Source organism: Erpetoichthys calabaricus, chromosome 2 (assembly GCF_900747795.2).
Source record: "Erpetoichthys calabaricus chromosome 2, fErpCal1.3, whole genome shotgun sequence".
Taxonomy (NCBI): Eukaryota; Metazoa; Chordata; class Cladistia; order Polypteriformes; family Polypteridae; genus Erpetoichthys; species Erpetoichthys calabaricus.
Genome location: NC_041395.2, coordinates 54,834,425 through 54,853,237, shown reverse-complemented (window position 1 = coordinate 54,853,237; position 18,813 = coordinate 54,834,425). Strand labels below are relative to the sequence as shown.

The following is an 18,813-nucleotide window of genomic DNA, read 5'->3' as shown; positions in this document are numbered from 1 at the left end:
TAATGCTAATGGGGAAGGTTTCCGTTCCCTGATCCAATGACAGTTACTCCTTCTAGGTTTTTATATTGTAGCAGTAGAGGCGTGGAGCCACCTCTTGAACCCTCAGGTACCACTCCAGACACCGGATAAAAGTATAATTATTATTTATTAAATAATGATACTGTGCACAAAGCACCCTCCACTCCACACTCATATAAATCACAATACTCTCTCAAACCAATCCTCCTCGCCCAGACACTTGCCACCCTACCTCCCAGCTCAGCTCAATGTCTGGGCTTTCCCACAGTCCTTTTATACACCCTGACCCGGAGGTGCCTCTGTTCCATCACCCATAAGTCCGTATTCCTTCCGGGTCAGGGTAAACAGTTCTTTTCTTCACCCCGGGAGCACGTCGTTCCTTCCTGTCACGTGACCGTGATGTACTCCCGGGTTACAGGGCACATACGAGCCTCCGAGTCCCCCTACAGCGACTCCTGGTGGCCCCCAAGGTATCCAGCAGGGCTGTGTATAAAAACTACATAGTCCATGAGGCCCTGCTGGAACTCGGGGCACGTCCACGCTGCTGGGAGAGCTCCTCCTGGCAGCCTGGGGGTGAGGGCCAGAGTAAAAAGCCGGCAATCCATCACAATTCCCCCCCCTTAGCGACGACAACTGCGGCGGAGCGTCCAGCCCCGCGAGGGACATCCTCCTCCAGGAGGACGCGTTAGCCGGACCTTGGCTACGTTGTCTAGGCCCCCCAGCGAACCTTGGGGGAACGGTGTATCTTCTGTCCCACCGCTCCCCTGTCCTCCGGGGACAACTTTGCCACAGGTGGCCTGGCCGACGGCAGTTGTAGCACCGACGATGCCCTCCTGGTTGTCTCCCTCTACGAGACCAGAAACATCTCGGAAATTTCGTCAGCGTCATCTCAGCCCCTTTCTCCGCCAAGGAGGGTTCTACGGCCGCTTTGCTGCTCTCAGCCCTTTTCTCTATCTTGTCAGGAGCCCCACGTTTTACTTTGTGGATCCCCTGTTTATTCTGGGGCTTGTGCACAGCGTGAGGCTCTCTGTGGAGAAGAGAGAGCCTCTTTGCTGTTTGCACGCCTGTTGTCCTATGCATTATAGGAGGCGGCGTCATTAGTACCATATCGTTCCGGGTAACAGCACTTTCCAGCTGCCCCGGTTTGATTGGCACATCTTCCGCCCCTCCAGTAACAAGCGACAACTCCCTCATCACGCAGGTCGGGGTCTCGAGGTCCGTATCGCTCCGGGAAGCCATCTCGTACCGCTGTCCCGGTTCGATCGGACCTTCACCCGACCACTCAGTCACCAAGCCACGCTCAACTGTCGGGTTCACAGCGCTTTGACACCCGCTACTTATTAATTGCGGGGCCGACTCGCACTGTGTCCCCTTATTTATATACGTTACAGAGTTCACCTACCTGCACCGCCACATTAATCGAGACTGGGGCTTCACGGCCTAATCGCCGCAGGTACACCTGTAGTACTTTCAACGGCGCTTCGGCTGTAGCTCCCAGCTCCTCCACACGCTCCTTCAAGTCCTTTAGTCCCTGGAAGAAATCATACACAGGCTTGAGATATTTCTCGAGCTCCCGTAAGTCCACAAAGTTACTTGTTTCGGCCGGAGGTAAGTTTGCTTCCGCATTCGTCTCACCTGCCGGCCGGGAGTCAATGAGCACGTCCACTCCTGGTACATGCTCTGCTGGGCTTCGCGGAGGCTTCTGGGACATGGAGTCCGAAGAGGAACGGATAGCCTCCAGCGGCTGACTGCGATCTGCCTCTTTTAATTTGTCGGCAGACCGTTCAGTCGCCTCCCGCTCCTTTTTACCTCTTTTTAATTGTGGCGCTGCTTCGCTCGCCGTCCCCTTCCCTTTCAGGAAGCTCGGATCCGTCAGGGAACGAATGACCTCACCTAGAGACCCAAACTGACCATCACCTTCCCGGGGTCCATTGCGCGCAATCACGCGACGTGGGGCGGTGAATAGACAGGTCCCTTCCTGGTCAGGTGACTTCGTATTTTCCTTACGTCTGTCCCAGCCTGCACCAGGATGGTCCACATGATCGTCCTTCGCGAATAGGCTCCCCAGGTGTACATCCACAGACTCCTCGACTTCGCGGCCATCTTGCCAAGGTATGAGGCATGCGTCTTTCTTATATGATGTCCCGAACCGCTCGTCTTCTGCAAAACAAGACAACACAGTTCCTTGCGCCTCGGGCTTTATCGCGACACATACCTCCGACTTATGAGGGATTGCTTCAGGCTCCAGCACAGTCCTCTCTTCACTGCTTTGCTGTTGTCTTAGCCAGTGCTCTCTCACAGCGTTGATCTCGTCCCTGGTTTCCGCAGGACCCGTCAGGTAAGACCACAGCATCGCGGCGTCCTCCGGTGGCCACATTTCTGCGAGTTTCTGTACTGTTTGGGCTCGCTCATTCTTTCTTTTGGATTTCTTTCCCATCGCGGTCCGAAGGCTTGCAGTTGCAGCGCTCTCTGTAGTGGGGTTTTGTTGCACCTCCGTGTGTTCGAGAGGGACCTTCACAGGGTTTTCTGCCACCACAAAATTTAAATAAAGTACAGGTCCCCTGCCAACAGATGGCCAGAGAATCCTGCCAGCTACACCAGTGTAGCAGTAGAGGCGTGGAGCCACCTCTTGAACACAGGTACCACTCCAGACACCGGATACAAGTATAATTATTATTTATTAAATAATGATACTGTGCACAAAGCACCCTCCACTCCACACTCATATAAATCACAATACTCTCTCAAACCAATCCTCCTCACCCAGACACTTGCCACCCTGCCTCCCAGCTCAGCACAATCTCTGGGTTTTCCCACAGTCCTTTTATACACCCTGACCCGGAGGTGCCTCTGTTCCATTACCCACAAGTCCGTATTCCTTCCGGGTCAGGGTAAACAGTTCTTTTCTTCACCCCGGGAGCACGTCGTTCCTTCCTGTCACGTGACCGTGACGTACTCCCGGGTTATAGGGCACATACGAGCCTCCGAGTCCCCCTACAGCGACTCCTGGTGGCCCCCAAGGTATCCAGCAGGGCTGTGTATAAAAACTATATAGTCCATGAGGCCCTGCTGGAACTCGGGGCACGTCCACGCTGCTGGGAGAGCTCCTCCTGGCGGCCTGGGGGTGAGGGCCGGAGTAAAAAGCCGGAAATCCATCACAATATGAAACCAGTAATGTTTAATCAAGATTAACAAAACTACAGATAAAAAAATTTAATTAAAATAATGACAAAACTTGTGATTGACGGTCACATTCACAGTAATTTCCAGGTGCTGGTACACTTTATGTGTTTTTAAGTCATTAAGATACTAAACTGCATAAAGCAGGAAAACAAAGGCACCTAAGTGGTGAAATAAAAGAACAAAAGCAATGTGTGCTTCAGTGCTAATTTCTCTATTTTGTGATTTCTTTAAAAACTGTGTCCCATGATGATTGAAGGACTGACTGGTTTGACTGCAGTATAGAAAGCTGCAGAATTGGTCCTCAAAGCTAAACAGCCATGGTGCCAGTTTGGAATGTAGACATTTTTGTTAGCTTATTTCTATATAATTAAAAGCAAATGGTAACTTACCATCAATAAGATAGTAACATACCATTAAGATTGATAATCTTATACTAACTGTCATGTTTACATTTTACAATATTCTGTTTATACATTACAAATGCTGTTCTTTTCCCAGACTGATGCCCATGCTCATTGTATTTACACAAGGCAGATAATGTTGTTTTTTTTTTTTTTACATATTCTAAAGAAATAAATTAATAGGTTATATTTTTGCACATTCCAAACATATTAAGTAAAAGGTAAAAATTCACATCAATAATGCTTCAAAGTTTTAATCCACTTTTCTGACAGTCTTCCCTTTTATCAGGTAAAAGATCCAATGTATCAAGTAAAGATTTCAACAGGTACAACCGTAGCTTCCTTGAGCACATTCAGTATCTAAGGCTTGTTTGAAAAGCTCCATGCTAGTTTGTCTTAATTTTTATTGCACTTTATCTCAGAAACACAATTCAGTTCTCGTTCAGTTCAGATGTTGCTTGAAAATGTCCTGTTTCCGTCACCATGCACACCCTTTAATCTCTTATTTGTCTGTCCAGAATTCTTTATTATCATGTGAATTGGGAAGATTTTCGTGTAGATAAAATAAAACTCTACCATAGCATGACCCTTAGAAATCAACTTTTCTCATTACTGATCCCTTTTCTGTGGGTTAATTTTCTGAATTATTAATTACCAAACAATTTCATTGATTCAAATAAAATGTTTAAGTAGTGGCGCAGCAGTTAGCACTGTTGACTTACAGATTTAGTATTCTATCTTGAAGTCCCATGCCTGGTTGCCGAATGGCATTTGCATGTTTTTCCTTGTGTTTGTGTGGATTTTTTTCTGGTTTTCTTCCTACTTGCCCAGAGATGTGTGTGTAAGATTTAATTGGTGATTCTCAATTGAGGATGTATCCAGATGGCGCCCCATCCAGAGCTGGCTCATACTTTGTGCCTGAGGCTTGCAAGATATGCTGTAGCCCTCCCATGACCTTGAATTGAATGAATTTGCACTGCCTTCCTTGGATCATGTTGTAATCCAGTATTTACGGTGTACATAAACTGTCAAGCCATGTCACTCAGCTTCCTTTGCCTGGAGAGGGTGTATACTCCACCAACACCTTAAGCCCTTTCTGCTATAATTGTTGCTGTGTCTGAGTAGACTTTTTGCATTGATTCCTAACTCAACAGTGAATTATACTTACCTTCATCTCATTTTTTGCAATTGTGGAGCTTTTTTTTGTGTTCTTAGACCTGCTTTACCTGAATGTTTTTGCCTTCTCCATTCTCCTTCATGTTAGTTAGTTCATCTACTGTATGTCCATGAAAGACCAGACTTAAAGTATTAAAGACTAGATAGCATTTACAGGTTCAAGTCTAATCTAGAGCTTAACTCATGCTAACATGGCATCAACAATTTCATGTTCACGTTTAAGCCATATGTTTTAACTATAAACTTTTATTTCTGCTGGTTGTTGATATGCAAGGAAGTTTAGAGTTAGCTTGAACTACAAGCCAGTACAGAGTAAGCAAAGCACATTATTAGGAAATACTGATGTGAATGATTCCAGTGATCCTTGTTAGAAATAAAAAATGTATAGCATTAAAACTAGAGACCAAAGGCCTGTAATGATCTAGGTCTTAATTTGAAGCTTCAATATCTCAGTTACCACTTTTGGAGAACAGATTGTAAATGGCAGTGTTTGCCTTTTTCTACTTTGTAAAGCCAACAAAAAAAAGAGTATTTTATGGAACATCTTTCTTTTGTTAACACTGTCTTAAGACACTTCACAGTTGCAGAGCTGTGGTACCGTTTACATAAAATATTCTTTATTCAACAGGAGTGCAGGCAGCTTAAAAGACTTCTTAGATATCCAGAAATAATAAAGAGATGAAGTAGAATGTTCATTTTAATAAATTAAACAATGCAGTGTTTCCAACCATAGTTGTGGCGAATAAACTGTCAAAGAAATGTATGCAGCACTTGCAATGAACTTGTCTTTTTGCATTTTCAGAGAAATGTATGTCAGTTTAGCTGTGCTAAGTAAACACGCTTCTAACTCCATGAAAAGGTGACGAGAAAAATAACCCATTTAACACTCCATAGCTTATTGTCAAAATTCAAGAGGACAGAGTAGATGTCTTAAAAATCTACCAGCCATCTGTCACAGTAAGGGGACACAGGCTCAAAAGCATGTTTTAAGAAGTAAATGCTGTTGACAGAAAGTAAATTTAAGACATCACTATGTGTTTTACTTAATATTTAACATAAAATTGGGCTTCTTTAATTATTTGCTGCACTGTGTACAGAGAAATTAAAAATTTTTGATATAATGTGGTATAATATTTTACACAAACTTGTCACAGAAAGGGAATTGAGGAGTGAATTCAGTGTAAAATGCAGCAGTGAAGGGAATTCAGTATAAAGTGGCAATAAAACCCACAGTATTTTCTTTTACGACAAATACGGCAGAGAGTGCATACGGAAATGCTAAAAAAACAGAACTTCATCCCACACAATGTAACGCTTCAAAGTAGCACTTTAGTTTTTTTTTTTGTTTGTTTTTTTTTTAAAAACTCTTCTGCCAGAGAGAGGAGTCAGGTGGTTTTATTGTTGATCTGGGCTGGGAGATGAAACATCATCATAGTCTAGCTAGAGTTCGAAAAGCTAAGAAGACCAATAATTGAGTGGTCAAGCCAAAATGCAAATCTAAATACGAGGCTAGATTTTTTTAAGCAAGGGCTCATTTAACAAGAAGTCTAGTAAACACAAATTTACAGACTATTCTTTTTGAGCCAAATCCGCAATCTCGGATACCTAAAAAAGTGTATGGCACCCTTTTCTCGAAGCATTGATGTCGTCTCACAGTATAAACTTCCAGTCATCTGTGCATAGCAACATTATGGCAACAATAAAAGAAAGGTTTTAAAAATAGTTGCAATCATATTCGATGAGAAATAGTTTTGACCTTAAAACAGCACTCTATAGGTGAAATTGAATGCTAGGTTTAGATTTTTTGTTATTTAAAATCACAAATACAACCCAAACCTGCCATGAACAGGTATAGAAAATGCCAGAGGGAGCCAAGCCAAGCAGGGATGGTGAACACATGAGGCACCCCAGCACATAGCACTGAATTTACTGTTACTTCCAATGGAATATGGTAAAATAAAGCAAAATAAAACATCAAAATTAAGAACAAATGTGGCATGGACATTCACAAGTGACTCCTTTGGGGTTTAGTACACAGAGTACTGAAATGATGCTGTGAATACAGTGTTAACTTAATATTTAATTATCGAAAACACTTCACTGTAGACAAAGGCAGATGTGCAACATTGCAGAGACATGCAAACTCATGTTAATCGACTGTGCTTACCGTTAAAAGAGATATGATGAATCTGGTACCTGTAGCAGTTTGTGATCAAACTCTCAGCGCATTGCTGTGCAGGAAGCGTATATTTTACACTTTTCACCAAATAATAACTTTTATTCAGTCCACTTATTTATTATCTTATACCTGTGTATTCAAAACATGCATTTGGTACATACTGTATCTAAAAATATTTTTGTAAGAATTCATTATGGAGCTCTGGCATAAACTTTGTTGAATAAAAATGTTCCCTTTTGTCAAAAGCAAACTTTTGAATATTTTATAAATATAATATTGGTCTGTGTGGTGTTTGCATAGTCTCCTTGTTTCTGTGTGGGTTTTAATAAGAGCATTTTGGTTTCCTCTCTACCCTAGTGCAAGTTACAGTATGATACTTAGCAGTTCTCAGTTTGCTTAATACAAGTAAATCTGTCATGGCGTGAAGTGGGATGGTGCGGCATAGCTCCGTCCATGGTCTAGGATTAGGTCTAGCTTTGAGCGTGATATTCCTGGGATAGGCTCTCACACCATATGACCCTAAAAATGAATTGAGCAGGAGAGACAAATATTATTATACTAGCTGGTCCAGTTCATGATAAATCTTCGGCAATTGGTCTAGTGCAGAAATGTCATCTAATTGAACTGAATAAGAAAGTGTAACTGCAGTCCATAAACCTACGACACCATTAGCAACACATTCACTCAAGTGCGGCATTCTTGACATGCTCATTCTAAGGCCTTTGTTAAGTGATATAATAAAGTGCATTGCATTTTCCATTCCAATAGGTGGCATGTACACCAGACGCAATAACATAATAAAGGAAATGTAAAGTGAAAAAGGTAGGAAGTTGAAAAAAGAGGCAGAAGAAGTCTTAATTGCAGTGGAGCCCATTGACTTTCACTGAGAAGGAAGTCTCTGACAGTATGATTGCAAGGTCTGAAATGTGGGTCCTGGGAGACCATCATGCCCCCTTTATAGCTGTTGATTTTTTTTTCTTTACATGATTTATTCCTGCTCTGAACTTGCTGCATTAATTTAAACACATCACCAGAATTTTTAATGGAGTTGATTGAGATTAGTGATGCCTCTCTTTCTTTTTTATTTTCTAGATTTTTGTCAATTTAAATATAACTTTGTTAAGTTATAGTGCCAGTTTGTCTGTTGCTTCAGTTATTCAGCATTTAGTATATGACTCTCAACAGCAATGTTAATGTTTGTGACGCACCATTTGTTTGAATGAAAAAGCCAATGCATTTTATTACTGCATGCATTACAAAACAGATTCCAATAGATGGTGCATTGAAAACATTAACACTGAATAAGCCCAACAAAGTGGAACTGGTAGAAGAACAGTAATCAGCCTCTGCTCAGTTTAAATATATAGGTAACCTTTTTAAATCTTACAGAGCATTCTATATCCTTTATGGTATTGTTTTCCTTATATTGCAACATTTTAACTGTTATTTCAGCTAGATGCGTGTTACTGCAAAATTAACTAAGTTTATGGGTGAATAGTAAGGACGTATACTCTATATGATTAAAATAATACAGGCAAAAACACATTTTGCCTATTAATGTAAAGCAGCTTTTTGCTTCCTTTTTTCTCCTTGAGAAGAAAATTCTAGAATAGGCTCATTTAAAGTTATTAATATATTCCTTTTGTGAAATAATTGAAAAGTATATTAGCTGTTATATTGCATTTTCATAAAAACTAAGTATTTGTTTTATAAGCAGATAACTTTCAATGTGCCTTGCAATTACATAAATGGTGTGTAGTTATAGGAAATTGTGTAACCTTTAAAAAGAAATCAAAATATTGTTAGTTATTGTTTATCAATATTATTAATTTTAATATAGTAATTGTAGTAATATTTCAATACCCATATAACAATAAAGCAGAATGAGAAACCACTTTTCTTAATTGACACTGGTTAAATGGATGCTTCTTATTTCGTACAACTCATCACAGGCAAGTTTACTTAAAAATCAAGGAAGAATCAAATGCTTAAAATCCAAATATTTCTTAAAACTTCTAAAATATGTCAATACTTTTGACTAGTCCATTTTAGATTTAAGATTTAGTTATCTTTTTTCCACCTTTTTTGTGCGTCGTTTTATCCAAATGAAAGAAATGTTAACACCAAAGCATGTTTAATTTCAACAATTTTCTGAAAAAACTGGTGCATTACTTGAAAAAAATTGAAAAGGTACCAATATGTTTATGGTGCATATGTTTTCAGTGTTAAAGTTGCCTCCTTAATTTATTCTTTCCTATTTTTTAAGTTGTATTTTGAACACCTAACTAGGAGCCTAATTTGGAAATCAGCAGTAGCTCTAAACTCCATATGGCACATCAGTTCCATGATTTTTGAACTATAACTTATGCTAAATCACATTGTTCCTACTAAATTAAAATAAATAAGTGATAACAATATTTTTTGTTAAATTCATCCTTAGCTGCTATGAAACACTGAAATTACATATAAATATATATAGTATCACTAGTAACTTTGGAAGATGTGGTACTTTTTATTTAAATATATTTACATGCATAGTTAAAAGAAGGCAAGCACTGAATGTTGGTGGAGGCCTTGTAGAAGGATGGGAAGGATTATCCATTCATTTAAGAAGGATCTTATTTATTTGCAATGTTTGCTCCTTGGTGCTGTTTAAGTTTGAAAATATTAATGTTAGTTGAACAGGCCATCCCATTGTACAGCATTTAGATTTCTCATACTAGACACTTCTCAATTTTGGTTTACAGTCCTGAAAAGTTTTTTGTGGCATGTTGGGATCAGACTTGGGAGTACAGCAGTCACCTGAGTGACCAGCGGCATGCCCTGCGTGTGGGGCTACACTTTAGCTGTCATTGTGAGACATTTTGTTTACCTCCACTGCTTTTGTGTGTTTTCATAATTTGGTGCTTTCATGGCTTCATAACTCACTGAATGCACTGCACAAAGTACATATTCAAAACCTAGACAAAAAAAATATTTAAATAGGAGTTGTTTTGCTTTTATTTAGCAAACATCTGCCAATGGGGTGACCAAAATTTGCTTGAAAAAATTTCTTAAAGTAAGCTAAAAAATCATAAATACAATTTTTTTTAACATGATAAGGAAAACAAGATTTCATGTCATAATATACTTTTCACTTGCTTTAGTTCACTTTTTGCAGTGTACCTTGTGGTTTAAGCACTGAGAATTTCTTTCAGGTAATGATTTAAATCTTTGCCACTATTGTCGTGTAAATATGTTGACAAACGCATGCTGTGCAGATGGAGCAGAGTGAACAACTGCTAGATTAACACCATAAGGTAGTTGACAGACAGCAATGAAATGTCTTATTCTAACATTCAAAACAGGGTACAGTAACATACTGAACTTTCTTAGAGTTAATGCATGTCATTTGAGACCTTCAGTGACTATAAGTCTGCAAGTCTCAGTGTCAGCAGATGGCACCAAAAGTCAACTTAGCTTTAAAGGCTGGATACATTACATTCAGATTCTGAATAAAAATACAAGACAGCTATTGTAGATAGTCATCTGTTAGGTTTTGATGGAGTCCTAACAAATTTATAGGATAAATAAAATACTTGGGCGGAAACTGCCAGCACATTTCTGTTACATTAATGACACAGGTGCATATAAATGGATGTGAATGCATATACTGTATATGCACGCACACGTGTACAGTATATATAACAAATTCACTCAAGCTAACACATTGCTAACACAACTCAATACCCCAGCACTGCACAATTCATTTATCATTCTGGTTCTTCTTGTACTTAGATTTGAATTGCCATGTTGAGTATTCTGTTATATTCTAAACATGAAAATGTAGATATGAAGTCAAACTGAGAGACAGTTATGCTACCTGCCTCAAGTCTAATTTAATTCAAGGGTATTGACAAAACCTACTGAACCCAGCAAGATGATCTACTGGCCTGATATATGCCTTTTTCCATTGGTTGCATGAATGCTTTACATTTGTAAACACATCTAATTACTTAGCAAAGTAAGATTTAGCTAAGCTCAACTGTTTATTTTTTTTAAACGTCCCATATGGTCCCTTACTACACACTTTTGGTTAAATATTGAATTGCAGTGGGCCAGAGGCTCTAACGGGAGTGTTAGGAATCAGCCTGGGATGGAGAGCCAAACCATTAAAGGGTGCAATTGTAAGCACATACAGAATCACCAGGCCAATTTCAAATCACTGGTCAGCCTTACATGAGATTTGTCAGAAAACCCAAATAGTGTAAATTGAGGCAGAATATGAAAACTCTAGACAGCTAGTGCCTGAGCAAGAACTGGAGCCAGGGGTGCTAAAGCAAAAACAAATATCACTATGCTGCATAACAGTGGCCTGAAAATATTTACTAGTCCATAACAAACTTACATGCCATTCAGTTTTTAAACCTGCTTAATTCAGTTCAGGGTCATGGAGCACCAGAGCCTCTCCCAGCAGCACTGGACACAGCCCTGGACAGACAGGGTGCCAGCCCATCACATTTATGTTATCTTGTGTCTTACAACCACAGAGTCTCCCTATTACATTGATATGCTATCATGATTTTCTTATATGGTGTGCCAACCCCCAAAAAGAATAAATCATATAAAATTATTCAGATTAAAAAAATATGAAATTAGTACAGTATTTACAGTATATAAACTTCTTATTTGCTAAATTGGTTGGGTGTACATGACATTAAAATATGTATATTAGATGCCATCCTGTAATCAAGCTCTCATGTTGAGGCTGGCAAGACGACAGGGTAGTATTTTTCAGAACGTGTTTTGTGAGATAAATGACGAGAGATTTTCCAGAAATAGCAAAAATTGCCAGAGGTGTTTGAGGGTGAATTTATCATTCTGAGGTACAAATTCTCCATAATAAAAAAATAATAATGTGTAAAATCAAAGGACATCATTTATCTGCAGCCACACAATTTTAATAACACAGCTTCACTTCATCTATCCCATGGCTTTCTCCAACAACAGATTATGTTACTACGGCAACTCAGCATTCAGTGCCACTCATCATGATGCTGATGGGGGTTAACTCCCTCCCCCCCCCCCCCCCCCCCACATTCTTTCTTTTTGAAAAACGCTACACATACACATGCCCTTACAATTGTATTTGCAGTCACATGCTGGCCCCCAACAGCAACAAAAATTCATCCACCCATTCATCCATTTTCTGAACTCGTAATACTATTCTATTATAGGGCCAGAGCCTATTCTGCCAATATTAATGAAATAAAAAAATCCTGCCTGTATACAGGTAAAATTCTAAAATTCTTAAAATAAAAATGAATATCATGGGTAACAGATTGAAACAGAATGGTGCCCAAAACGAGCAGGATGGTATGTGCGGATGTATTGTATTGCTACTTACAGTATTTCTTGATTGTATCAATTAGTGATCAGTGGTTGACACATTTTCATTTTTCTTACGTGATAATTAGACACTACATTTGATCTGATGGGCTTGTGTGAACGTTCCCTGCGATGGACTGGTATCCCATCCAAGGACAGTGCTTATAGAAAAAGCTCCCAACTCACTGTGGCCCTGAATTGAATTAATGCCACTTTGAAAATGGGTTGGTGGATGAATGGGTGAATGGGTGAGGGAATTTTTCTGTTTCTTTGGTAAGTTTTTAAAAGCACCCATCTTTGGATGTTGACAGATTATGGGTGGGTCTCTTTATAAGTAAATACGGAGCCATGCTTTGACAGGATCTTGCTTTATACTTCTTCATGTGCAAGAATACACAGTAGACTTCAGGACAGTATGTGAAAGGAGCTATACTTTGATGTTATTGATTTGGTAAAAATCATGAAAACTGGTTTGTTTTCCTGCATCCAAAATATATCCTCCTCCACGTATTGGTTTATGGTAATATTCATGAGATGTAGTAATATCAGAAACCTGAGTAACACACAATTAAATATACTGAACGAACTTTGGAGGTGTTAATGTTTCGCAGGGTTGAGACTGCAGCTGGTGGGCTTGTATATATAAAAATCTGCAGTGAGACTGCATTGTGTTTTCCTTTTTTTTTTTTTTTTTTCCTTTTAGCCATTAACAGATGCAGCATTGCACCTCTGGATATAAAAGCAGATACAAAAGCCCTTTAATGACCAAGATGAAGTAGTTTTTTTTATATATATATATACTTTACATATTTCTATACCTGATCTGTTCATAGTCAAATAAAGAGAGAGACATTTCCTGCCAAAAAAGCATTTACATTTGAGGGATTTTTTTTGTTTTTTTATTTTTTTATTTTATTTTGTTTCCCTCAGTAAAGCTCACTGTTGATTTTACAGGCAGTTAACTGTGTGGTTTTCCCCATAGATAAACAAAAGTAAAGAAAATAGTTTACACCTAGTTGCTTAAAAATGCATGTTTCCTTATGCTAAATGAATTATGCAGATTCCTAAGGCTGTAAGAGAAGCATGCTTGCTGACGCCAAGGCAAGCTGCTCTCTATTAGGCGTGTGGGCTGTCAAACAGATCATGTGGGCTCCTAGCAGCATGCAGCATTAAATGGGTTGAAAGAAAGAGATTTTTTAAAGGCAAAACCTCTGCTCTCTGACCATGTTCCTGCTCTTTCAGTGGCTTTAAGTGATGAGAGGATTCAAAACAGGATACACGCACCTTTGAGCAACAGAGAAAATTGGAAAACGACAACAGAATGCTGCCTCACTTTTTATTGGGTTGGCTTTTCTTTTGCTTGACTCGGAAATGCATCTGGTGCATTCACAGTTGAGGATTATATTAATGAAAATGTCATTCAAATCACATGCAGCCTGCCTTCATCAGGCTTCTTCAGCTCACCCAGTGATGACATGAGAGTCAACACTCATTCAGTCTTTCACTCACAGCCTTACAGGCACCATGCATGTTTTCTAATGTAATCTTTTTTTTCTATTTATATAATTCTTTCTGTGACGTTGCTTTTTCACCCACCCCCCCCACCCCCCCCCCCCCCTTAATTATCGTTCTGTATTTTTGGCTGATATGTTGTTGTTCAAGAACGTCATATTCTCATGCAGGCCTCTCGGTGTTCTACGGATTCTAAATTCATTTTTTTATCAGTGCCGTTTCTCTTTGCTCCTGGTAACAGGATTGTTATTTTATTTGTTTGAATAAATGAATAATTTGCTCCTGTGGTGGCAGCTTTGTTGTTGATGACGATGAACCTTTACTCAGGAAGAGCCGCTGCAACGATGATGAGGATGATGGGGTGTAATAATGGTCGCTATCCTCGGAATTTTCTTCACAGTGACTGTGTTATTGATGAGAAGACAGTGGTCCTGCAGAAAAAAGACAATGAAGGATTTGGATTTGTGCTGCGAGGGGCCAAAGGTAGGTTGAAGCTCTCTTTAGAAAATCCTCTGGCATCTCTCCCTTGTTATACTTTGCTTAAAAGTGTACCTTCTCTGCCATCATTTAACCTGAAAAATGTAAAATAGTGATAATTTAGCAAAAAGTATTTTAGAATTTCTGTTATTCTCAGATTCTTACTGGCTTCCAAGCAAAAATATTTTTCTCTGTTGTTTGTGTAAGTTTTAAACAGCCCTATCATAGCCCCCTGAAAAGAGTGGTGAGCTCTCAAAAATGTGCATTCTTTATGTTATTTAAATATTCTTTTATTTAATTTATGACGAAACATAGTTGTAAAAAGTGTAGCCTATGTTACATTCCTTTCAACTAATTTAGTGCCATGTCATTGTGTCTAGCCTTTTCAGGCTTTTATTTTCTGTTCACATACCTGTTTAAAAAGAGATCAGAAACATGAAAGTGCAGCCATTCCTTTAATGTATCTCGCATGTCTCTAGCATTTAACCCCTTTTTCCATACATAAAATAAACCAAAACATTCTCACTTCACTTCACTTACCAACTGAACAAAAATAACTGCGGTGTCCCTGATATTTTCTGTCTTTACAAAAGGACATCCAATTTGCTTTGAATTACATTTTCTTCGAAGAAAACAATTTCAAACGCACATTCAATAACATGGCTCTCAGTAAAAAAAAATAAAAGGATGATTAATCAAAAGTGATACTTGTCGCTACTGGTTTCTTGCAGACTTGAGGGCCACAAAAGTCTAATGGGAACTGCTGAATATAAAAACAAAAGCTGCGCATTCTGAAATCGCCTCTTAATTATAATTTTCCGCAGCTTCACTATGTGGCATGTTTTCAAGGATTTCCACCTTCTTACTTTAACTATCCATGTATTTCTCTCTGCCCTGTTCTACAACAAAAAAATACTTAATGAAGTAAACTTGTAAACTTGCTTTATTTCCTCTTAATTCTAAGGTGTACTTATCTGACGGCCCAAATCACCTTTAAAACGATTAGCCTCAATTGTTCATCTACTCAGTGGATCCAATGTGCTAAAGAACTGGAAAAAGTCTTTTAGAGTAACAGTCCTGACAGGAAGTGAATAACATTCAGCAAAGTGAATAGGTCACTGCTACAAAAGTTTCTGGTGCAATGGAATGAGCCAAGAGAAATGAATAAAAGTCTTAGAGAGGTTTTTCTAAATGCTTCTAGAAACAGAAGACAAAGTAGACACTTGATTGATTGATTGATTGTTACATTTACTTGAGGAACTTTGAGCTCCTCAACTGTGAGCATTGCTGAAACTGTGTCCTATTTCAGGATTGCCTGTTGGGTGTAAATTACTGTGAATCCTTACTTCTTGACCAAAAAAAAAACACTGCAATAGTTAGATTGTATTTATTTATGTGTTTATTTATTGCGCTTTCCTCTTCCATCTTCACAAGCTGACACCCCGATTGAAGAGTTCACTCCTACCCCTGCCTTTCCTGCACTGCAGTATCTGGAGTCAGTTGATGAAGGTGGGGTCGCATGGCAAGCTGGACTCAGGACTGGAGACTTTCTCATTGAGGTAAGCACGAGTTTTTCTTTATATTTTGTTCGGCTTGGAGCAATTTGGGTGAAGTTTCCAATCTTTCTGGTGGTTATTTTCGCAATGTTTGTCAAGAAGGATCTTGAATAGAGTAGTGTACAGTGGGTCTGGTCAGCATGATGCATTGCTGGCAATGAGCTAAAGGGAGGTCCTGACTGGGCTTTGCAGCTGTACTGTCGCTGTTGAGTGTCACAGTGTTTGTAAAGAAAGTTCAGTGTGTGTTGCTGTGATTCAGTGTTTGTCATGTTGGACTGATTAGATATGTAAGGAGTATGGGACTGGTGACACGCTGATGTGCTTGTAAAAGGTGAAGCTTGTTCTGTGCTCTGATTTATGGCAAAGTTACCATCTAAAAGAAATTAAGGCTGTTGTAAGGCCTGACCAGTAATGTTCTTTGCACCGCCTGGACACATTTGGATGGTCTGTTTATTAATTCTGCTGGGAATGGGCTGCCGAGACCTTAAATTAACTAAATGTGTATTTGCAGCATTGCTTGACTTTATTCTGTTAATGTTTTAGCATTTGGTTTTGGTTTCTTTGACTGAGTGTACAGTACCTAATAGTTAATTGAGACTGAGATTTGTTGTTTTGGGTTTTCACATGTGTCATTTTTTTCTTTATTTAATTGTATGAAGGCTTCCTTGAGATCACTGCTTTCACTGTACTTTTTTATTTTTTTGCAATATGTTAAAAGCAATGCAAACTGTTATACTGTTGATTGGACTTTTCTGTGGTGTTGCTTGGTATAAATATTATGACATTAGTTGGCATTTCACAGTATAATTGTAACTTTGTTTTAAAATGGCAGAAATTGTCATTTAGGCTTTCTCTGGTAATGTTTTAGTTTTTCATTACATTTTGTTATTTTTTAAGGTTGTTTTTATATTGCATTGTAAGGTTGGACTTACATTGATGATTCCGATCAATTCACTGAGATTTCTTGTGGTATTAACTGAGTATTTGGCATTGAAATACATGGATTTACTTTTGATAATTTACACAATAATGTGCACCTTTATAAAGACTGTGAAAGAACAGCATTCTGAAAAGCTGTTATGCTGGTGTGTATAATGGTATTATTAGAAATTTCAACTGTCTGAATTGCCTAAATTCATGCTGTATATACAGTTGCATAAATGCATTTTACTTTAGGGTATGTTTCTATTAAATGGGCCAGTTTGCTATGTTTGAAGGTGTTACAGACATTTCACTTCAATGTAATGTTGTGGCAGGACAGTTGACAACAATTCTGGGATCTTTTTTTAAAGTTGTTTGCTGATTTGTACTGAAGATAATATATTCAACAATAAATTAGTAATAATCAATGGTAGACAAAAAACTTGGTGGCATTGTTCAGTGTTTTTGTTTTTGTTTTTTTTTTTGCAGATATTACTGAGAGTTTGTTGTCATAGATGTGAAATGTGACAGTATTTTACAAAATAAAACTTTACAAAATCCATTTTAACAATACTGTACATAAGTTGCTAGAGTATCGTCTCCAGAGCCGCCAAGCTGAAAGTCCATGGTAGACAGTTTTATAATTGTAGATGTTGACATTGGGCATTGTGCCTGAGTGAATATCAGAGTTTTGCAGTGTGGCACACAACCTGAGGTGCCATTTGTTTTCAGTCAAGTACAGATTTGATAACTCTGCCGCTCAAGAGGGTCTTACAAAGTTCACAACTGTCTTTACAGGATATTAACCCATTTATGCCTCGTGTTCCATTATTGGAACGACAGTCACGTTGGAGTAACATATGTTATGTATAATGTAAGAAGTGGATTTGCCTAGTGTTCCAATTTTGGAACGCCACATAACTCAACAATGGAATGTAATACATTTTTTTTCTCTTCAAATTCTTGTTCCTTATATTTCTCCACGCAACATATGTGAATTTCATGCACAAACTCAAAAATTTCAACCTTCGGCATAAATGGGTTAAGCATTTATGGAGAAAACCACTGTATAGTTGCCCCAAATAATGAATAATTATTTAATGTGTGTATATTTTCCATGGTAATATATGAATTAAGCATAATGAGATATTGAATATACTGTACTTGTATGAATTCAAGCAAGATACACAGAGTAATTAAAGTCATGACCATAAAATGAACAGAAGATACATTTGGTGTCAAATTTTTATGGCTGTAGCCTGAAATAAACATTTTAGTGCTGCTTATTTAGAAGCATTATGTACTTACACTAGTATATTGTCGTTAATAAACCTTTGGTTTACGTTGTATTTGTTTTGACAACTATAAAGATTTGCTAGTGAACCCTTATTAAAGGGTAATCACTGTTGTGCTGTAGTGTCACACATTTACCCACTGCCACTATCAATAACTCTGTAATTTGAACAGCAGCCTTAACCAAGTTTCAGACAAAGTTGTGAATGTATTAGCTGGTTGGGGATTCCTGTTTCTCTTGGGCTTTGTTAGTCTTCTCCAATGTTAATGCATTTTTTAAATTATTTTTTGGAGCACTTGTATGTATTGCAAGTATGCAATGTATTATATGTTTTGTGTTGTTTGGCAAACATGTTGTGTTTTGTACAGTGTGCCATGACACTGGCTGCTTCATGGGTAGACTCTCTCCATGTGAGATTTTTGTAACAAGAATGCTGAAATCCTTGCATGACTCTACAGTACGCCTCATAAAAGTTTTCTGGCTTGGGAATTTAAACAGGTGTTGTGACCCTTTGCCTATGTTGCCTTGGTAACATATGCTGAGCAGCAGATATAATCTTCCAGTGTTTCAGCTCTTCTGGTTTACTGAGTGCAGTTCACAGCAGACATTTTGAAATTTCTCTCTTTGAACTGCCTCCTTCAACACAAACCAGTGATGCTTTCATTGATCTCTAGGAGGTTTCTTATTTCTCTAGGTGTGTGTTTCTTATATGCATTGCTGACACCTTGG

General features: G+C 38.6%; 1 protein-coding gene across 1 annotated transcript in view; it reads left to right on the top strand.

The window, feature by feature from the left end:
- The window catches only part of shank2b (SH3 and multiple ankyrin repeat domains 2b), a 971,122-nt gene that overhangs the window by 605,607 nt on the left and 346,702 nt on the right, over positions 1-18,813 (top strand). Inside the window, exons 17-18 of the mRNA XM_028793812.2 lie at positions 14,237-14,319; positions 15,748-15,872. Coding sequence (XP_028649645.1) covers positions 14,237-14,319; positions 15,748-15,872 — 208 coding nt within the window. The remainder of the gene's footprint in view (positions 1-14,236; positions 14,320-15,747; positions 15,873-18,813) is intronic.